The 23,834-nt window shown below is 36.5% G+C and overlaps 1 protein-coding gene across 1 annotated transcript in view; it reads left to right on the top strand.

Annotated features, from left to right (window-relative positions):
- Positions 1-1,611: 1,611 nt before the first annotated feature.
- Positions 1,612-23,834, top strand: part of LOC126251688 (dynein regulatory complex subunit 3) — a 105,787-nt gene continuing 83,564 nt past the window's right edge. The window contains exons 1-3 of the mRNA XM_049952275.1: positions 1,612-2,027; positions 2,260-2,543; positions 2,646-2,818. Of these exons, the coding sequence (XP_049808232.1) occupies positions 1,868-2,027; positions 2,260-2,543; positions 2,646-2,818 (617 nt within the window). The 5' untranslated portion in view covers positions 1,612-1,867. The remainder of the gene's footprint in view (positions 2,028-2,259; positions 2,544-2,645; positions 2,819-23,834) is intronic.

Genomic DNA, 23,834 nt, shown 5'->3' with positions numbered 1-23,834 from the left:
ATGTCTTATTTTATCGAGTATCAGATGGATTGGAATACTCTTTGCTATGTGAACAGCTTGGCTTGTTTCTTTCAGCTTATGTCAAAATCTAAATGACTAATAACATTTTGATGCCCCACATGAGTAATAACGTGTTTTACTTTGCAGCTACCATCTCTAGTCTCTATTACTTCAAGGCTGGAAGGACAGACACCACCTATTTTGTTTGTTCCATGTGTTTTCATGTTGCGTATGCCCTTACTTTTAGATAAAAACTGTCCTGAACGATGACATACAAAGAAATGCCGAACGACGTTATCTGAAGTGCAATAGGCTCCACGCTTTTTGACATAAAATGACATCGTCTTTTTCTCAGTCTGTTGCTTCCAGTCACCGAATTCCTGGAAAGATGCAAATTCAGTCTCCTCTGATGTTATCGATACATCATGTATTACTGATAAGTGATCGTAATAGCATTTCTTCGAAAGGACTGAAATATCGCACAATGCACATCTTATTTTTATACAACTATTCTCCGATGCATGTGCGTTTCTTTCGTGGCACATTAAATTGCGCTTCTGGTTGAACTGTTTACCACATACACTACACAAAAATTTATAACACTTTTGCATCTTTAATTCCGGAGCGATATCGCTTAACATTCCTGGATGCGCCTGTGATACGTGTTTCCTCAGATTCTTGTTATAATTATAGCTTCTTCCGCACTCTGAACATTTGTATTTTTTATCTTCATTCATCATGTTTCTGAGGGTTCTGTCTCAGTTCCAAAAAGGAGAAAAACTTCGTACTTAAACCACACCTAAAAATTTTTATGCGACGTCAACGAAAACTACACACTCAACAGATACACAAAATTTTCGAGCACTTCTTGCAGTTTTTGGTGTCAGGCAGCAATCCCCTAAATAGCCCGAATTTTATCTTCTGCTACCTCGTGCCACTTCGGCTCTTCCCGTGAAGGATCGGATCCAAGGAGCCGAAAGCTACTCGATACCTGATACTTTTGCGCTAAGGTCGATTCGTCGACTGCGATTCAACACACTGGAAATTGTCCGCCCACTTGCGACCTTCCGACAGATCTTACGACTTGGCTATGGATTAGGACCATCTGTCGTTTAAGCGAAAGAAATACCATTGTTAGTAGCACCGTTTTTTCCCTTATTATCTTTAACTTGGCTCGCTTTCTATGGCAAATGCTGTAATGTGCGCAATGAAGTCCAGTTCCTGCCGACACCGAGAGAAGTTCAATCCGGCCCGAACGAATTCCCGCAAAGACTGAAAAAGTAAATGACATAAGATCAGGAAGTGGGCTGGAGGATGTATATTAAAGCACCGTGCAATACTTCGAAGATGTCTATAAGTGGCCAAATTCTATAATAATAAACGTTGTCTGATTAGGTTTACGGCTCTATGCTGCTGTGAAAGAGCCTGTAGCCTATTGAAATGTTACCTTGAAATATTTCAGATTTATTTCACACTTTCTGCATAATTTCTGCTTGCAAGCAACTCAGTCACAATACGTACAAGTTCCACATTATCGAGCGCCTACATTTTCGCTTTGAAGGCAGAATTCTGCCGTCCCGGGCATAAATATTGCACAGAAATATTGTGTCGTTGTTGGCCTAGCTCTTTCGCGCAATGTATTGACACAATATTGTTGCGCAATAAATAAAGAGCGTGTGAGGGCCCCTGTAAGCATAAATTGCTGCTTCATTCCGCTCAGTTTTGCTCGTCCATAATTCCGTCACACACAGAAACATGTTGCCATAACAACTCACGGGACAGCTGTAATTGGAAAGTTACGTGATTGCAATTGTAAGTTCGTGTAATTTCATAAGAAGACTGAGGATTGCAGAATTTTTAGCTCAAGATGAGTGTCATACACGATAATCCGGAACCTGGAGTTATAGATACGGATCTATTAAAGAATTTAGTTATGCAACAAGCACCTGTCGGAGAAGCCGGAAAAGTATTTTTGAGAGATGGAATAGTTTTGGAGAAAGTTCGCACAATTCGACTAGAGGACCTGAGTCAGTAAAAATATAAATTTAAGAATTAGTTCGTTATTGATAGTGCAGAATGCAATATATATGTAATAGTTTTGTTGATGACAGAAATGTTGCATTTTATACGTTTCAGATGTTCTTAGAGTCGACAAAACAAATACAAATATTACGAATTAGTTCATTGTTCATAGAGCAGAATGCAATATATATAATTAGTTTTGTTAATGACAAAAATACTGCATTTTATACGTTTCAGATATTCTTAGAATCGACAATTTATGGATGATGACATCCCTAGTGAAACTGCAACTTACATTAAATATTATTCAGAAGATAGAGAATTTGGATGCGCTTGTAAATCTGAAAGAGCTGGATTTATCTTTCAATCAGATCGAAGTCTTAGAAAATCTGGAAAAACTTACAAAACTTGAAATACTCTCAGTTTATGAAAATAATATTAAAAAAATAGAAAATATGGACCAGTTAATCAATCTAAAACTGTTTAGCATTGGAAGAAACAGAATAGATGGCAGAGATAGTGTAAGATCGATTTAGTATCTGAAGGAAATATTTCAACACTTACATTGCATTATAGTATTCACTGCTAAATCAGGATAATTAATTAAGAAAGATATTTTTCAGGTTGTGTATTTAAGGCGGTTTCCTCTGTTACGATCTCTTACAATGGAAGGGAATCCATGTTCACAAGAAGATGATTTCACTGAATACATTTATGCGTGTCTTCCAATGCTAATGTATTACCATTACCGATTTATTTACCCACATGAAAAAGAAGCTGCCAAAAAAAAGTACAGGTAAACCTGAATCCTAGTGTGCAATTTTTCTTTCTTTCAAATTATACAAGAAATTTTACATAATTTAATCACAGTGTTGAGTGTGTAGCTGGCAGTCATTATTCCAAATAGGTACCCAATTTGTTAAAAAAAAAAGAGGGGAGGGAATTCTATTGTCACAGTAGTGTACTAAGAAGCAATTACCATTTATTTGTGGCTATTATGCCTGTTATGGAGCCATATTGGGCATTTCTGGACTTACGATTTTATATTTCATTGTGGGGGCTGATGGTTGCCTGGAAGCATTTTCTGGTGTGTATCAACGCTTTAGTAATCGCACCAGAAAAAGAGAAAATTAGATGAACTTGAAATTATTTTTATGTATTTTAGAGTACAAGTAGCAATTGCAGAGCAGTTTTTGTCACCTCATCATTAGCACAACTAAAATATAGTATATATAAAAAAAGTGTTTGTTTATTTTGTCTGTAATATAGGTGTTAAAAAAAGTTTAGGGCTGTAGATAGATGCTGAATGAGACACATTTGGCTGTCGAGACAGCAATTTGTGATGCCTTCAATGACTACCATAGCAGAATAATGTCAAATGATGTTTCATGAAACCCAAAGAAATTGTGGTCATATGTAAATGCTGTTAGTGGCACCAAAGTTAGTGTCCAGCCCCTAGCATATGGGACAGGAACTGAAACTGAGGGTGGTAAAGCAAAAGTGGAAATGCATAACTCCATTTACAAAAGTTCCTTTACAAAGGAAAACCCAGGAGAATTGCCCCAATTTAATCCTTGTACCACGAAAATATGAATGAAGTGTTAGTGTCAGTGGTGTTGAGATACAGCTACAATCGTTAAAATTGAATAAAGCTCCAGGGCCCGATGGAATCCACATCAGATGCAATACCAAAGTTGCAGTAGAGTTAGCCCCTTTTCCAACTATAATCTGTTGTAGATCCCTTGAACAAATAACCATGCCCTGTTCTTGGAAAAAAGCACAGTCACACCCATCTACAAGAAGGGTAGTAGAACAGATGCACAAAATTACTTTTCAATATCCTTGACATCAATTTGTTCCAGGGTCTTAGAACATATTCTGACCTCAAACATAATGAGCTATCTTGAACAGAATGACCTCCTCAGTGCCAACCAGCATGGATTCTGGAAACATCAATCATTTGAAATCCAACTCACACTTTCCTCACATGACATACTGGAAGCTTTGGCTCAATGTGGTCAGGCAGATTCAATACTGATTTCTGAAAAGCATTTGACTCAGTAGCACACCTATGCTTATTGTCAAAAGTACCATCATATGGGGTATAAAGTGAAATTTGTGACTGCATTGAGTACTTTTTGTTAGGGAAGAAGCAGCATGTTATCTTGGATGGAGAGTCATCACCAGAAGTAGAAGTAGCTTCAGGTGTGCCCCAGGGAAGTGTGTAGGTACTCCTGCTGTTCATGTTGTATGTCAATGACCATGCAAGCAATATTAATAGTAAACCTGGATTGTTTGCAAATGATGCAGTTATCTATGATGAAGTACTGTCTGAAAGATGCTGGATAAATATTCAGTCAGATCTTGATAAGATTTCAAAGTGGTACAGAGGCTGGAAACTTTCTTTAAATGTTCAGAAATTAAAATTGTGCTCTTCGCAAAACGAAAAAACCTAGCATTCTATGACTATAATGTAAATGAGTCACTGTTGGAATTGGCCAACTCATACAAATACCTGGGTGTAACACTTCGTGGGGGACATGGAATGGAATGATCTCCTAGGCTTAATTGTGGGTAGAGCAGTTGGTAGACTTCGTTTATTGGTAGAATATTGGGGAAGTGCTGTCAGTCTACAAAAGAGATTGCGTACAAATCACTCGTGTGACCCATTCTAGAATATTGTTCAAGTATGTGGAACCCATACCAAATAGGACTAACAGGGGATATTGAGCATATACAGAGAAGGGCAGCATCAATGTTTGTTTGATCTGTGGGAGAGTGTCAAAGATACTGAAGGAACTGATCTGGAAGACTCTTGAAGATAGCTATAAACTATCCCAAGAAAGTTAATTGATAAATTTTCAAGATCTGACCTTAAATGATAACTCTAGGAGTATACTACAACCCCCTTTGTATCACTCACATAGTGTTGTGAGGATAAGATTGGAATAATTACTATATGCTCAGAGACATTCAAACAGTCATTCTTCCTGTGCTCCATATGTAAATGGAAGAGGAAGAAACCCTAACAACTGGTACAATGGGATGTACCCTCTGCATGCACCTCATGGTGGTTTGAAGAGAATAGATGTAGATACAGATAATTACTCCAACATTGGCAGAATTAATCATGACACCAGTATGAGTAGTTTCATAGTTTGTGAGATGCTGGGCAGCCATAACTTGTGTATGGATGTGTAGTATATAATGTATGAACTATTTTACTTTACCTACTTTAATCATGAAATTTACTTCCTGCTAAGAATGACATTTAGAGATAGAATAATTTAGTATTATAGGGTATTTATGTATAACTGAAGGCAGACATCTTCTGTAAAGGGAGGGATGAAAAAAAGAGCATAACATCTGGAATTTTTTGTTGTACCAGTGCTGATCTATAAGATATAGGATAAGAAAGTGTTAGTAGTTTGTAGTTTATTTTTTGCTGTATCACACAGAATTTCAAATAGAAATTGACAATGTGGTTTTCTCAGTGGCTGGAGTGAAATACTATAGGTATCCACTTTATGATCTGATTATGGCTGGTGATGGCCAAAACTGATAATTTATTTTTGTGATTGTGCTGGAAATAAATTATTTTCAAGACAAGAATTTGACCAATTACATATGTTTCCAGTATGACAAAAATGTCATTCTTTTCAAAATCAGTTAGTATTAGCTTTAGAATAACCAAGGTTGAATGTGTAATGGGAAAAATATTCTGTAAGTATTAATCATGCGTCTGTACTCATACTCTACAAACCACTGTGAAGAGCTTGGCTATAGGTTCTTTCCATTACATCACGTATTAGGGTTTCTTCCTGTTCCATTTACACAAGTAGCATGTCCAGAGTGACTGCTTGGATGCCTCTGTGCCTTTTGTAATTGGTCTAATAATCTTTACAGCCCCTACAAAAGTGATACATAGAGATCTGTAATGTATTCTGATTTTAGATACTTAATATAGGTTGCTGTGGAATAGTGGACATACATCTTAAATTGTCTGGCAGTTCACATTTTTCAGCTTTTCTGTGGTGCTCTTCCCTGAGTCAGTCAAACCTATGACCATTAGTTTTGTCCTTTGTATATGTTCAATATCCCTTATTAGCCCTGTTTGGTATGGGTCATAGATGCACAAGTGTTTTTGAAAGCTTTCTCCTTTGTAAACTGATTGCTTTTTCTAGTATCCTACCAATGAAATAAAATTTATTATGTGTTTTACGTATGACTGAACCTATGTGATCATTGTGATTCCAATTGTGACTCATGCAAATTGAAATGTTAATGCATTAATGGCATCCTTTTGCATGATGGAATCTTATCTCCATAACAGACAGCAGAGGGTTTCATTGAGTGATTGTATCTAAAGCACCCAAGGTCTAGGGGTAGCTTTTTTTGATCAATAATGAAAATGTCCTCGGACCTGGGTTCGGGCCCCACCATAGCTTAAATCGAATAAAAATCATTAGTAATGGTGGCCAAAGGCTTCCAACATAAGAAGTCACCCTCATTCAGTCAATGGCCTTGTCAAAGAGGATGGAGGAATGGACAGAGGCTCAGGGCACTCTCTTCCCCTTGGGTTGGGAAATTGCCTCTAAACGTGGAAGGATCAGCAATGATCAATGGCATGAGGTTGCAGAAGGCAATGGAAAACACTGTATGAAAGGACGTATGGCCTGTAATTGATAAAGTGTCGTGATGATCTCTCCATTAGCAAAAGATTCCGAACTAGTCCCTCATTTGGATCTCTGGGAGGGGACTGCCGAGGGGGAGGTGATTATGAGGGAAAGATTGAATAACTAGTGGATGAATAATGTTCTATGAGTCAGGGCATGGAATGTCAGAAGTCTCAACGTGGTAGGGAAGCTACAAAATCTCTAAAGGGAATTGCTAAGGCCCACTCTAGATATAGTGAGTGTCAGTGAAGTGTAATGTAAAGAAGACAAGAATTTCTGTTCAAATGAGTATAGGGCAATATCGACAGTGACAGAAGATGGTGTAATAGGAGTAGGATTCATTATGGACAGAAACATATGGCAGAGAGTGAGTTACTGTAAACAGTTCAGCGATAGGATTGTTCTTATCAGAATTGACAGCAAACCAGAACTGACAACGATAGTTCAGGTACATAAAGGGAGATGAAAATCTAATAATTATGGGAAACTGGAATGTGATAGTAGGGGAAAGAGTAGAAGAAAGGGTTACAGGAAAATATGAGCGCGGTACTAGGAATGAGAGACGAAGAAGACTAATTGAATTCTGCAATAAATTTCAGCTAGTAATAGTGAATACTCTGTTAAAGAATCACAAGAGGAGGAGTCATACTTGGAAAAGGCAAGTAGGTACAGGAAGATATCAGTTAAATTACATCATGGTCAGGCAGCTATTCCAAAATCAGATACTGGATCATAAGGCCTACACAGGAGCAGATATAGACTCAGATCACAATTTAGTAGGGATGAAGAACAGGCTGAAGTTTAAGAGACTAGTCAGGAAGAATCAGTGTGCAAAGAAGTGGAATATGGAAGTACTTATGAATGACGAGATATGACTGAATGTCTCTAAGCAATAGCTAACTAGGCAGTTTAGCTGAAAACAAATGGGCATCTCTAAAAAGTGCAATCACAGAAGCTGGAAAGGAAAACATTGGTGCAAAGAAGGTAACTCGAAGAAACCGTGGGTAACAGAAGAAATACTTCAGGTGCTTGACGAAAGAAGGAAGTACAAAAATGTTTGTGGAAATTCAGGAATACAGAAATATAAGTTACTTATGAGTGAAATAAATAGCAAGTGCAGGGAAGCTACAATGAAATGGCAGCACCAAAAATATGAAGAAATCGAAAAAGAAATGATGGTCAGAAGGACTGAGTCAGCATATACGAAAGTCAAAAGAACTTTTGATGAAATTAAAAGCAAGAGTGGTAACATTAAGAGTGCAATGGGAACTCTACTGTTAAATGCAGAAGAGAGGGTGAACAGGTGAAAAGAGTACATCGAAGGCCTCTACGAGGGGCAAGACTTGTCTGATGACGTGATAGAAGAAGAATCAGAAGTCAACATAGAAGAGGTCAGGGATCCAGTATTAGAATCAGAATTTAAAAGAGCTTTGGTCAACGTAAGATTGAATAAGGCGGAAGTGATAGATAACATTCCAGCAGAATTCCTAAAATCATTGGGGGAAGTGGCAACAAAACAACTATTCACTTTGGTCTGTAGAATATATGAGACTGGCGACATACCATCAGACTTTCAGAAAAACATCATCTACACAATTATGAAGATAGCCGGAGCCAACAAGTGGAGGATTATCACACAGTCAGCTTAACAGCTCAAGCATCCAAATTTCTGACAAGAATAATATGTAGAAGACTGGAAAAGAAAGTTGAAGATGTGTTAGATAACTGTCGGTTTGTCTATAGGAAAGGCGAAGGCACCAGAGAGGCAATTCTGATGTTGCAGTTGATTATGGAGGCAAGACTGAAGACAAATCAAGACATGTTCATAGGATTTGTCGACATGGAAAAAGTGTTCGACAGTGTGATATCATGCAAGATGTTCGAAACTCTGAGAAAAGTAGGGGTAAGGTATAGGAAAAGAAAGTGCTCATTTTAAAAAGGGTGTAAGCAGATATGTAGCCTTTCACCTCTACCATTGACTCTATAAATTGAAGAAGCAATTATGCAAATAAAAAAAAGATTTCAGTGCATGATTCAAATTCAGGGTGAAAGGATAATTAGTGCTAAGATTTGCTGAAGACATTGCTTTCCTCAGTGAAAGCGAAGAAGAATTACAGGATCTGTTGAATGGAATGAACAGTCTAATGGGTACGGAATATGGATTGAGAGTAAATTGGAGAAAGACAAAAATAATGAGAAGTAGCAGAAACAAGAACAGTGAGAAACCTAACATCAAAATTGGGGATCACAAAGTTAAGCAATTCTGCTGTCTAGGTAGTAAAATGAACTATGACAGATGGAGTAAGGAGGACACAAAAAGCATACTGGCAATGGCAAAAATGGCATTCCTTGTCAACAGAAGTCTACTAGTATCAAACATAGGCTTTGATCTGAGGAAGAAATTTATGAGAATATATGTTTGGAGTACAGCATTGTGGGGAAACCAGAACAAGAGAGGACTGAAACAATTGAGATGTGATGCCAAAGAAGACTGTTGAAAATAAGGTGGACTGACTAGGTAAGGAATGAGGAGGTTCTTCACAGAATTGATTATGAAAGGAATATGTGGAAAACACTGACAAGGAGGAGAGGACACCTCTTCAAATATCTGGGAATAGCTTCCATGGTATTAGAGGGAGCTGTAGAGGTAAAAACTGTATAGGGAAAACCGAGATTGGAATACATCCAGCAAATAACTGAGGATGTTTGTTGCAAGTGCTACTCTCAGATCAAAAAGTTGGCACAGCAGAGTACTTCATGGTGGGCTGCGTTAAAAGTAAATAAATAAATAAAAAAAGAATGGAGTGCCATGGAAGCAGTGCTGGACCAATTTTTGTTTCTGACCTATATCAGTGACATTCCATTGACATTAAAGAGCAGTTTAAAAACTGAAATGTTTGCCGACAATGACACAAGCATCCTGATCAAGGGTCCAAACAGTCTTAGCAGTCACAAATCAGATGATAGCTAAACAGGTCTACGAGTGGATCATAGCTAACTGTCTTATGTCTTAGTCCCACAGAGGCTCATAGTATGCAATTTCAAACGATCAGTAGTGATTCTCTATCTGCAGAACTAAACATTAATGGTTGTATACTGAAAGAAGTCTTTGGGGTCCAGAAAAAATATTGAGTCAGCAAACTGAGTAAACTAATAAAGATGTTCAGTTTAGCATGCTACATCCTTGGAAGTATCTCCCATTGTGTTGAGCTGAAGACAAGAGTTTTGGTTTATTTTACATATTCTCATTTTCTGTTGTCTTACACATAATTATCTTTGGAGGAAGTGCACCTGAAGTAAATAGAACATTTGTCCAGCAGATGCAAACGGTAAGAATATTGCATAAAGTAGATTACAACACATTTAGAAAAAGACTCTGGAAGGGTCTTGGTACCCTTACACTCACTTCCCAATACATTTACTCTTTGCTTTCTTTTGTTGCTGATAATAAAAAGCTGTTTCCACTCAACTGTGATGTACACAGTCATGATACAAGACACAAAAATAATTTTAATATAGACTTTGACTCTTTGTCCACGTTTCAGAATGAACTATGTACTATGGTGGTACAATATTAAGCAAGCTCCCATCTACATGGGAAGGAGCAGTGTTTGTTATAAAGCGGTAGGACAAGTACTTCTCTGAAGTCTTTTTCTTCTTCTTGTTGAAATAAGCAGTTGTCAGTATCTCACTTAGGCAGTGAACTGACATCACTTCTTTCCAGTGAGCTGTATGTAGAGAAAATGTGGGCAAAGTTTAAGCAAATTGTAAATCATGGTCTGAAGAATTATGCTCCTAGTAAGTGGATAAAGAACAGAAAAAGGTCCACCATGGTTTCATAAGGAGATTAGTGAAATGCTGAGGAAGCAGAGGCTGTTGAACTCTTGGTTCAAAAGAGAACATGCAAATGATGACCAGCAAAGTTTAGTAGAGATTTGTGAGTCTGTGAAAAGACCTATACACAAAGCATACAACTACTACCATCAAACCTTAACAAAAGATCTAACAGAGAACCCGAGGAAATTCTGATCTTAAATAAAAGTGCTAAGTGGATCTAAGGCATTTATCCACTCACTTGTTGACCAGTCTTGTGTGGCAGCTGAAGACAGCAAAACGAAAGCCAAAGTTTTAAATCTCACACTCAAGAAATCTTTCATATAGGAAATTCATACAAACAGACCATAATTTGACCACTGATAAGACTACCATGTGGACAACATAGTAGTAAGCATCCCTGGTGTAGGGAAATAACTGAAAGAGTTGAAAACAAATATGTCACCAGGTCCTGATGGAATCCCAATTTGGTTTTTCAAAGAGTATTCTATAGCATTGGACTCTTACCTAGCTTGCATGTATCACAAATCTCTCATGCAGCGCAAAGTCCCAAGCAAACGGAAAAAATTGCAGGTGGTTCCTGTACATAAGAAGGGCAAAAGAATGGACCTCTAAAATTAGAGACCAATACTTTTAACCTTGGTTTGCTGCAGTATCCTTGAACACTTTCTGAGTTTGAATGTAATAAATTTTCTTGACACCAAGAAGCTTATGTCCATGAAACAGCGTGGCTTTAGAAAGCGTCGCTCAGGGGAAACTCAGCTTGCCCTTTTCTCATATGATTTACTGTAACTATAGATGAAGGGCTACAGGCAGATTACATATATTTAGATTCCCAGAAAGCATTTGACATGGTACCCCATTGCAGGCTGTTAAACAAAGTATGAGTATGTGCAATAGGTTCACAGAAATGTGAGTGGCTTGAGGACTTCTTAGGTTATAGGACCCAGTATGTTGTCCTCAACAGCAACTGTTCATCAAAGACAAGGGTATCGTCAGGAGTGCCCTCGGGAAGTGTGATAGGATGATTGTTATTCTCTATTAGATTAGATTAGATTTACTTTCATTCCAATTGATCCGTAGTGAGGAGGTCCTCCAGGATGTGGAACATGTCAGAAAAACAACAATACATGACAAATATTTACAACTAAAACAAATAAGCTAATGTACCATTCCACAGGTCCCAAGTGGAATGATCGTCATTTTTTAATGAACACTAAGAGTCATTTTACAAATACTAATGCACTGAATTTAAAATAAAAAAGTTTTTTATTTATTTATAAGGTAATACAACTACTGTAATACTTATTTACAATGAACACATTACTGCACTGAAATGATGCAGAAGTTAGATTATACTAACACACACACACACAAATTTTCAATGAACACATTACTGCACTGAAATTGTGCAGAAGTTATGTTGTACTTATATACAAATCAGTTGGTTTTACTAAGAAATTCATCAATGGAGTAGGAGGAGTTGGCCACCAATAAATCCTTTAGGCTTCTCTTAAACTGAATTTCATTGGTTGTTAAGCTTTTTATGGCTGCTGGTAAGTTATTGAAAATGTGTGTTCCTGAATAATGCACACCTTTTTGTACAAGACTAAGTGACTTTAAATCCTTGTGAAGATTATTCTTATTTCTAGTATTGATTCCATGAATTGAGCTGTTGGTTTGAAAAAGTGATATATTTTTAATGACAAATTTCATTAAGGAATAAATATATTGGGAAGCAGTAGTTAGTATCCCTAGTTCCCTAAACAGGCTTCTGCAGGATGTTCTTGAGTTCACACCACATATAACTCTCACTGCACGTTTTTGTGCCCGGAAAACTTTAGCTTGGCTTGATGAATTACCCCAAAAAATAATCCCATATGACATTATGGAATGAAAGTAAGCATAGTATGCCAGCTTTTTCATTTTTATATCCCCTATGTCTGACAAAATTCGCATTGCAAACAGAGATTTGTTAAGACGCTTCAGCAGTTCTTTGGTGTGCTCCTCCCAGTTGAATTTATTATCAAGCTGTAATCCCAAGAATTTAACACTGTCCACTTCTTCTATCTTCTTGTCATCGTATGTTAGACATATACTCTTGGGACACCCCTTACAAGTTCTGAACTGCATGTAGTGTGTTTTTTCAAAGTTTAGTGACAAAGAATTGGCTAGGAACCAGTGATTAATGTCCACAAATATTTTATTGGCTGATCTTTCTAAGACTACATTTGACTTGCTATTTATTGCAATGTTTGTATCATCGGCAAACAAAACAAACTTGGCATCTGGTAATGTTACTGATGAAAGGTCATTGATATACACAAGAAAAAGTAAGGGCCCCAAAATGGAACCTTGTGGGACCCCACATGTAATTAGTTCCCAGTTGGATGAGGCCTGATAGCTTGATACATGTCTCTTTCCTAATAACACCCTTTGTTTCCTGCCAGAGATATAAGATTTGAACCATTTTGCAGCATTTCCTGTTATACTATAATATTCTAGTTTACTTAAAAGGATATTGTGATTTACACAGTCAAATGCCTTTGACAGATCACAAAATATACCAGTTGCCTGCAATTTTTTGTCTAATGAATTAAGCACATTTTCACTGTAAGTGTAGATAGCCTTCTCAATATCAGAACCTTTTAGAAATCCAAACTGTGACTTTGACAGTATGTTATTTGAGATAAGATGGTTATAAAGACGACTGTACATTACTTTTTCGAAAATTTTTGAGAATGCTGGCAACAGTGAAATTGGACGGAAATTTGATGCTATTTCTTTATCTCCCTTCTTAAACAGTGGCTTAACTTCAGCATATTTCAGCCATTCAGGAAATATTCCACTAATAAACGACTGGCTACACAGATAGCTTAATATGTTACTTAGCTCGGAATCAGATTCTTTAATTAACTTTGTTGATATTTCATCATACCCACTAGATGTTTTTGATTTTAAAGATTTTATGATGGACATTATTTCTGTTGGGGTAGTGAGGGTCAAATTCATATTAAGGAAGTTACTTGAAATGTCTGGTCTAAGGTAATCCATAGCAGCATCTACCGAACCTGACAACCCCATCTTTTCAGTAACAGTTATAAAATGTTTGTTAAAAAGTTCTGCAACACTATACATATCTGTCACCAATGTATCATTTACTCTTAATGCTATTTGTTCCTCTTCATGTCTGGTTCTACCGGTCTCCTCCTTCACTATATCCCATATTGTCTTTATTTTGTTATCTGATATGACTATCTTTTCCTTGTAATATATTTGCTTTGACATCCGTATTACAGTCTTTAATATTTTGCAGTATTTCTTATAATGTGCTATAGCATCAACATTGGAAATGTTTCGGAGTGACAGATACAGTTTTCTTTTTGTTTTACAAGATACCCCTATTCCTCGAGTAATCCATGGCTTCTTTGTAGACTTTGCTCTAACCTTGGTAAGTTTTGGGGGAAAGCAGTGTTCGAATAAGGTAAGCACTTTATTAGCAAAAATGTTATATTTTTCATTCATGCCATGAACGCTGTAAACATCAGTCCAGTGAATGTCTCTGAGGAGTGTCCTAAAATAATCAATTTTTGGCTTACTGATTACCCTTTTGAGCTCAGATTTAACAGATTTTATATCCTGTTCAGTATTAACATTTAACAGAAGGAACTGCATGTCATGGTCTGAGAGGCCATTGACTATTGGTTTTGTAATATAATTTTGTTCATTGGACTTTTCTATAAAGATATTATCAATGGCTGTTTGTGAGCAAGTGGCTATCCTAGTGGGGAACTTTACTGTGGGAATTAAGTTGAATGATAGTGTTACTAACTCAAACAAGTTCTTATTGGGAGAGTCTTTAAGGAAATCTACATTGAAATCACCAGCAACCACTATTTCTTTGTTTTTGGTTGTTAAATGGGCCAGTACAGCTTCAAGGTGGTTGACAAACAGATTAAAGTTACCTGCAGGTGCTCGATATACACTTAATATTATGAAGGATTTTTTGTGAAATTCTAATTCTATTGCACATGCTTCCATATGCTGTTCTAGGCAAAATTTATGAATGTCTATGTTCTTAAATTTATGACAGTTCCTGATGAATGTGGCAACTCCTCCTTTCTCCATTTCTGATCTACAAAAGTGAGATGCTAACCTAAACCCTGTAACACTTAAAAGTTCTATACCAGTGGTCACATGATGTTCAGAGAGGCAGATTATGTCAGCTGGGTTTGAAGACTCTAATTCATCTATGCAGATAGTTAATTCATTAATTTTATTTCTCAGTCCTCGAATATTTTGATGCAATAAAGATAGCTGACATTTCTCATTGACTGAGTTAAAATTGGGTGGAGTTAAAATATCTGCTGACAGTTGAAAATTCTTAACCAATGGCTGTTTATGCTGATGTAATAAGCTGGAATTATGTTTTTTGATTTCTTTCTCAAACTGAAGATTTGTGTCAGTTCTAACCTCTCTTAAAATTTGCTTTCTTTCTGTCCTCTCTACCCTAAAAAAGGGTCTTTTCTGAATCCTATAACCACTGGTATTTTACCACTCATGACAGTGCCTCCCCCCTTTAACTTTCCTGCTATTTCCCCAGCCAATTTACCCTTCCCCTTCCTGTTGAGGTGAAGGCCATGCCTAGTATAATCCCACCTACTGAGAGAATCAACAGGAACCACACCAATGTGTGACCCCGCACCCGACATGAGCAGCCGTTCCAGCTCCAAATTAACTCTCTTGACAGAAGAGTTCAAATGAGGTCGGTCATGGCGCCCAAGAACAGATACAAACTCAACACTAGTATGCTTCGATGCTGATGCAATCTTCGCCAGGTCACACTCTATACTGTACCCAGGATCTCTGTCAATACTGTTACCTGCCCCACCCACTATAACCACGGTGTCTTCCTTAGTGAAATCTTTGCAAAGTGATCCTAAATCCTCTGTCACCTGCTCCAGACCAGCACTAGGTTTAAAAAAATTGGTGACCTGGTATTCTGATCCTAGTTCATCCTGCAAAAGTTGGCCAACACCTCTTCCATGGGAACTACCTAACAACAACACTTTCTTTCTCTTTACTGATTTCCCTACATTCTTACTTTTCAATTTGCTGCTGAAAGTTTGTTGTGCCCTGTCTACACCTGCAACTGCTTGAGGCTCACCAGCTTCTAACTGAAGCAACAGGTCAAATCTATTTTCCACATTCACCATAAAGCTGTCAGACAAAGTTCTAGGCCTGTTCCTCCTGTTGCCTGTTGCCACTTCCCACCTCTCTTTACCCTTCTCCCTCCTTAACCTGTCAAGATCTCCCCTGGCCTTGTCTAACTCAGCCTGAAGGGCGGCAATTTTCCCCTCCTGTTCTAGTATCTTCCTATCTCTACTACAAATCCTACAAAACCACTGATGAGTCTCATTTACGTCCCCTATTCCCACGCCACTACAGTCACCCACATGGAAAAAGCTACAGCACCCATCACACCAAAGCCCCGACCTAACAATTCTACGGCAAGTCAGGCACTTTTCACTCATGATAAACGTAATAGTTTATTAAGAATAAGTCAGTTAAATTACAGATAAACACGAAAATATGGTTACACAAATTTGGCCTATACGCAACTGTTTACACAACTGTGTGTAAACAAAAACAAAAGTGCAAAGTTTCTGAAACAACAACTTAAACTTTACGCTACTTTCCGGAAATGCTAGTTAAATAATGAAGAGGTACGCTAAGTTAAATTGCTGGAGAGAGCAAGGAACAACTAAACGAAATTCTATAGATTTGCTTCAGCAGAACGTAAACAGAAAATACGACTGTACGGTCTTTTCGTGTTTTCTGCTATATTACGTAAAGAAAAATGAAACCTTTAATGGTAGACTTAAAACGGCACACTAATACACTTATTTACCACGTATTCAGTACTAATCTATATGTTTTATAATCTAAAATGACTTATCTTTACGAGAACACCAAAACTCGCGCTAGTCGCTTGGCTGCAGGGCTGCCAACGTGACCTTTTTTTTTTTCACTCCTGACATGCTTTTATGTGGTTGCTATAGTACACAGCTAAGTACAGAATGGTTAAGAAATATTCACAAAGTAAAATGATTTGACATTCTTCTCTATAAAATTTCCTGGACTCCTCGAATAAATATAAATTCTCACGCAGTAGTTGTCGGTACTTTTGACATGTCCATTTTATCAAAATATGTATGCCTTATGGCCTGTTTTGCAGATAGTCTATCAGGCGGACTGTAGACCAGTAATTTCTTAAGCAAATCCAATCCATCGTCGTCAATATTCTTCACATGGCTATTCAGGTTATATTGTACCCAGTTCGGAAAAGTTGGTTTATAGTCTGGTAACTGTGTAACACCTGGCCATATTTCTTCTGTTGGTGTTTTTAACACTCTGAATATTTTAAACAGTTGGTCAATTTCAGAGTCGCCTTCAAACAAAGGTTTTTTTGACGCCATTTCAGTAAATATGCAGCCAATAGACCACATGTCTATTGGGTAAGAATACTTGTTTGCCCCAAGCAACACCTCAGGAGCTCTGTACCACAATGTTACTATTTCGTGAGTATATACTCTCAGAGGTATGCCAATTGCCCTGCCCAAACCGAAGTCTGCAATTTTCAAAATGCCATTTCCATCTACCAATATGACTTGGTAAACTGGATGTGCAGCAATTTGCAGTTGTTTGCTGATATGCTGTGATATATGGTAAGATGTCAAAGTTGAGTGACTGTAGGAGGATACAAGATGACTTAGACTAAATTTCTAGTTGATGAATGGCACTAGCTCTAAATGTAGAAAAATGTGAGTTAATGTGGACATGTAGGAAAAACAAACCTGTAATGTTTGGATACAGCATTAGTAGTGTTCTGCTTGTCACCTAAATGTCTGGGCATAACATTGCAAAGTGATATGAAATGGAATGAGTATGTGAGGATTGTGGTAGGGTAGATGAATGGTGAACTTCAGTTTATTGGTAGAATTCTAGGAAAATGTGGTTCATCTGTAAAGGAGACTGCATGTAGGGTGCTAGTGCAACCTATTCTTGAGTACAGCTCAAGTGTTTGGGATCCATACTAGATCAGATTAAAGGAAGACATTGAAGCAACTCAGAGATGGGCTGCTAGATTTGTTACTGGTAGATTCAAACAACATACAGTTGTTATGGAGATGCTTTGTGAACTCAAATGGGAATCCTTGTATGGAATGCGACATTCTTTTCAAGGAACAAATTTAGAAAACTGGCATTTGAAACTAACTGCAGAACAGCTTTACTGCCTCCAACACACATAGTATGCTAGGACCACAAAGATAAGATCTGAGAAATTAAGTCTCATACAGAGGCATATGGACAGTTGTTTTTCCCTCACTCTGTTTGTGAGTGGAACTAGAAAGGAAATGACTAAGAGCGATATGGGGTACACTCCATCATGTGCCATAAGTTGGATTGTGGAGTACCTATGTAGATGTAGGTAAAATGTTTAACCTCCTCTTTTCTCCTACAGTCTTATCATTCAGCATTTCCTCCCATTACTGTTCTTTGCAATTCACATCGTCCTTCATGTGGTCTCTCCATCTTGTTTGTAGTCTTTCAGTTGATCTCATTCGAGACTCGGTGACTTCCATAGCTCTTCTTGGTGGTCTTTCTTTTCCCTTTCTTACTATGTCACCAAACCATTTCAGCCTATTTCTCTCCATACTTTCTTTTAGGGGAGTGATCTGAAGCGTGTTTCATATTGTTTCATTTCTTATCTTTTCCCTTCTCGTCGTACCTAGGGTCTCTTGCACATCTATGTCACTTGTGTTCTACTCAAAACTTTCTTTCACTGGGGCCATCATCCTGATCCATAGTTCAAAATTGGTGGATAATGTGATTTGGATACTGTGATCTTTGCTTTGGTAGGTATTTTACAATCCCTAACTAAGTGTGGTACACAGTGATAAGATGTTGAGCAGTTTTCTATCATCTCCAAAATTTCTTCCTTGATGTTCCCTTTCTTGCTTAGCTTACTTTCTAGATATTTCAAAGCATCTACTTCTTTGGTAATTTTTCTAATACAACATACAGCTCTCATTTTTCACTTTCTCCTCCTGATTTTCTCTCTTTGTTGAGCTTATTTCCATATCTGTTTCTTCAATTACCCTCCGCCAGGTGTTTAGTTGTTCTGCTTATTGTCTACTCATATCATCACACCATCTGCATATGCTATGATTTTCATATCATCTGGTGTTTGATCCTTGGAAAACTTTCCTTATGATGTTGTCCATGACTATACTGAAGAGCACTGGTGAGAGCACTTTCCTTGTCGAACCCTTCTGTCAGTTCTAAACCATTCTAATTTTTTGCCATCTATTGTAGTGTAGTTCAGAGATTTGTTATACATGTTTCTGATTCTGAGTTGTATTCGTTTTGAAAGTTTCACTCAATTCAGACCTTGCTATATCTCTTCCATTCCAACAGTGTCATAAGCAATTTTTATATCTATGAATGCAGCTACACTGAATTTACCAAATTGTCATTTCTTTTCTGATATCTTTCAACATGGCATTTATAGTAATCTTCCAGGGAAGAATCCTTGTTATTCTTCTCTTAATTAAAGCTGTGATAGCTTCTGCATGCACACAGAGCCAAATATAACAAGTACTATGTTTTATAAATGGGACTCAGTATTAATAGCAGATGAGCAGCACTATGTAGTAAAACTGAGGAGGCAGTAGCTTTTTTCAGAGTATCAGATTTCATACTAATTTACTCCATTAAATTTAGATGGCATTAGCATGAAAAATATCAGGCAACATAGTGAAAATTTATTGTGAATAAAGTATACAGATTAAGTTTCTTTGATTTCCTCATTTTGTGTTAATGATTAATTTGACTTGTTCTGCATTCCCGAATGTTCTCCTTCTTGGTGGGATCTACGAAACAGAACATATGAGTTAATAAATGCATTACATTGTAGTCATAAGCTACTTTTTTATTTGTGTGTGTGTCATGAATCATGCAGTTTTACATTTCAGAATGTTTAAAGCAAATTTGCCAATACTGAAATTTTATCAAGATCTGATTGGATATTTGTATAGTGTTTTTCAGATAATACTTTAGTACAGATTATTGCACCACCGGAACGTCACCAAGAACACACAAGTCAGGTCAGTACTAATATTGTTTTCCACACCATGGAAAACAATATTAATACTAACACAGAATGAACAGCAAGGATCCCAACACTCTTCTCTGACCACATCTTGAGTTGCTTGAGTCAGTGTTTCTCCATTCATTATAACATGCTGGATCCTCTCTACCGAGAACCCTCAATCCAGCCTCAGTACCTCATATCACCCTGACTGCCTTGATTCATGGCTTTCGCGAGAAAAGAGCAAGTTGTGTTTCACATGACTGATGTTTTCAGAATCCATTCTGCATGACACGGAAGATTTTATTCTGTTCAAGATACTTCCATAAATGTCCAGCATATGTTTCTTTTATTTGAGTATAAAGTTACAGGACAAGTTACAATGTATATTAAAAACACAAAATTCCTGACAAAGCTACATTAATGTTAAACAGCAAATGGGTGGGAAAAATTACACTTATATAAAAAATGAAAACATTTTGTTGGTAATGCTATTGTATGAAAGAGGTGAAAAATGATTTTCATATTTATTGTGTAATGATAGAAAGAAAATGATGTAACATAGTTAATTTTACCAACTGTCCTGTCCTGTCAGATTATTTGTGATTAAGCAATAATCCTTTTTTATTCTTTTATTTAGATAATCAGTGATTTACTGTTTACATTTACTTCTTTTGGCTGTGATCTGGAGCCCTCCTCAGATCTATAAATAAATAAACAAAAGTAAAGAAACCTAAAAACCTAGAAGAGATAAAGAAAGGGAAGATTAGAAGTACCACATCACTGTTGCAGACAAGATGCCTCATAACACAATGGTGCTTGCTTTATTATACTGCTAAATGTAATATAAAAAGAGCTTATATACAAATATACAAGGTAAACATGTTTAAGGTTGAATAACTAGCACACTGTTTTTGTTCAAGAACCATGTACTTGTTATTCAACCTTAAATATGGAACTGTTCTACCAAGAAGCAACAGAAGAATCCTTAAATAAGATAAAAGTGCATGTGAAACATCACCATATAGTCATGAGACCATAGGATAAGTACATATTGATTGTGTGTTTTTATATAAGTCCAAAAATTGCAATCTTCTCATTACTTTACAGAGAGTCTTGCAAAAGATGAAAATAAAATAAAAAATAAAAATTGAACTTCAATTATGTCAGATGTAGATTCCAACAAAATGAAATGAATAACCTTTAAATAAAAACACTCTTCCTTCCACTCAATGCTGTATAGGCTCCTTATCTTCCATTCTGAATTTCAAAAAGAGTGTCAGATTTTGAAACAGATGGCAAACAGAAATGACTATGAGCCAGATCTTGTAACAAGAATATTATAAAAAAGTAAGATACAAAATTTGACTGTCTTTGCACAAAAGAGACCCTGATAAGAAATACATCAGTGTGGTGGACAATGATGGAAAGTCTGATTAGAAGAAGCATATTTTTTGTAAACCTAGCATCAAGATTGTATTTAAACATCTGGTGATAGTAATATTTATGTCTGACATTACACTAATGCAGTACAGACCAAATTAACTAACCATAGAGTTATACATGGTGTCTGTAACAAAAAGCATAAAGGGCAGATTGATCGAGAATTTGAAGCACACCATAGAGAGCTTGTGTGCGGAAATGTTCCTCATCTCAGTTCAGACATAAACTGCTTGAAAGTTCAAGTCCAAAAATTGCAATCTTCTCATTACTTTACAGAGATTCTTGCAAAAGATGAAAAGTTTTGGAGCATAAATGATTCATTAATACTCAAATACTTATCTTAGTGGCTCAGAGGTGATGATGATTGTTGATCAAATTAGCACATCACTTTTGTTTGCTGCAGAATGTATTGGGGTGATTTCTCTTGGAATATTCTGCATCATAATGTCACTGGAAATAATTTGTTCACAACCAAGATTTTTTGACATTCAAATTCATTTATAGCTTTTTCACTTCACGATTACAAAACCTTTCCTTAACAATCAGACTGAGCAAATATTGGCAAAGACTGTACCAGATCTAAGAGTTAATTGTGAAGCGTGGTTGCATCCTTGATCACGTAACTTTTAATAAATAGAATAGTGTTTACTTTTTCATTAACACTTGTGATATAATTACAATTATGAACTCAAATGAATTCCCTACATGATTGACATTACAATTTTCGTTGACAGTGTCAGGAAGTCGTTTCTGAAAGTATTTGTATGGAGTGTAGCCATGTATGGAAGTGAAACATGGACGATAAAAAGTTTAGACAAGAAGAGAATAGAAGCTTTCGAAATGTGGTGCTACAGAAGAATGCTGAAGATTAGATGGGTAGATCACATAACTAATGAGGAGGTATTGAATAGAATTGGGGAGAAGAGGAGTTTGTGACACAACTTGACTAGAAGAAGGGATTGGTTGGTAGGACATGTTCTGAGGCATCAAGGGATCACCAATTTAGTACTGGAGGGCAGCGTGGAGGGTAAACATCGTAGAGGGAGACCAAGAGATGAATACACTAAGCAGATTCAGAAGGATGTAGGCTGCAGTAGGTACTGGGAGATGAAGAAGCTTGCACAGGATAGAGTAGCATGGAGAGCTGCATCAAACCAGTCTCAGGACTGAAGACCACAACAACAACAACAGTTTAGACTGACACAGTTACAATATTGACTTTATCAATATTTTCTTTTTTGGATGAAATTTGCAGACTTCCCATGTTTGCCTAATTTTAACGTTTTTTCATATTTACTTTGGACTTTTTAACGTTTGCCCACAAGCATTAGAATATTAACTGGTATAATCATCTTTCCAGTAAATGCAACTCTTCAAAAAATTTTATCTGTATATGAAAATTACATGAATTATGTAATATTAACAATACAACATTTTACACATCGCTGTTATTATTTAACATAGTTGACTATTTCATTTTTAGAATAATGAGAACATTAAAAAGGAAAATTACAGAAAAATGTGCATAACTTAATAATACTAGTGTAATTATATGAAGCAATATAATAAATAAAGTATACAAGTGTATCACATTCTATATTACTTATGGGTACCATATTCTATTTGTAATCTTGGTCCATTACGTTATAGTCTACTAACAGCAAGACTGCATTAGGTGTGCATCTACAGTCAGGAAGATTTACATAGGTGGTTACCAATGAAAACATGAATTTTTTGCATATAGCCAGCAAGGACATTCACTTAGAAATCTTAGAAGAATTACTGATTTATTCAGTGAACAGGAAGGTACCAGAGAAATTATTAAATGTACAAAATGAATTCAGTAGTATTTCAGTGTTTGTAATGATCTGTTCCATTGAGTCTTGCTTTTCTTCCAAGCAACTAACAGGTTTGATGCTTACAGTGGCAACAATAGGCCAGTGAGACACTTGTCCTTCCTGCTATGGCCCTGTGACATAGCTGGCAAAGACTCAAATAAATGTATCGTCACTTGACAGAAGGTGATGCAGCCATGCAAATGGGCTCTATTTATATAGCTCATGTAATGTAATACTTATTGATTCCTGTCTTATCAGTATTACCAAATATGTTATGTCAAACAGTAGGACCTCAGTACTCAAGTATAAAGATACTAATAAGTCTGCCAAAAACCTGCAAGATAATACACATGACAGTAACTTTCCAAAGAAACTCAAAGACTATATGATGGAAAACAAATTTTGTAGTGTTATACAAATATTGTATAAAATTTGTATATATTGTTCTTTATAATCAACTGTGGTAAGGAATGTGTAATCAAAATGGTTGCTACTTAGGAAACTAGTGATAATGGATGTTTTCTGTTTTTGACATGTCCTGACATTACCTGTTCATAATATAATTCTACAGGATGAAATAAAATTCAGTTGAATTCAAGTGTCTCAGTATGTGCTTCTTCTCGGTGTATGCAACAATGTCATGCCACCTTATTTCCTTTAACATTCCTCACTAGCTGTTATATAGTTTATGGATTCTTCCTTCAATCTAATTTTATTGGAAGTTTCATATCATACGAGTATGTAGTTACAGTGTCCTCTTTCATTTTTGTAAAATTTTGTATTGGTATATAATAATTGCTTCATTTAATTGTGGATGGTATCATTTGTCATGCATTATTCTCTGTATTTTTGTTACATTAAGCAGTT

This window comes from Schistocerca nitens, chromosome 4, assembly GCF_023898315.1.
Source record: "Schistocerca nitens isolate TAMUIC-IGC-003100 chromosome 4, iqSchNite1.1, whole genome shotgun sequence".
NCBI classification, from domain to species: Eukaryota; Metazoa; Arthropoda; class Insecta; order Orthoptera; family Acrididae; genus Schistocerca; species Schistocerca nitens.
The sequence above is the reverse complement of the archived record's forward strand: the minus strand, read 5'-3'. Positions and strand labels throughout refer to the sequence as shown.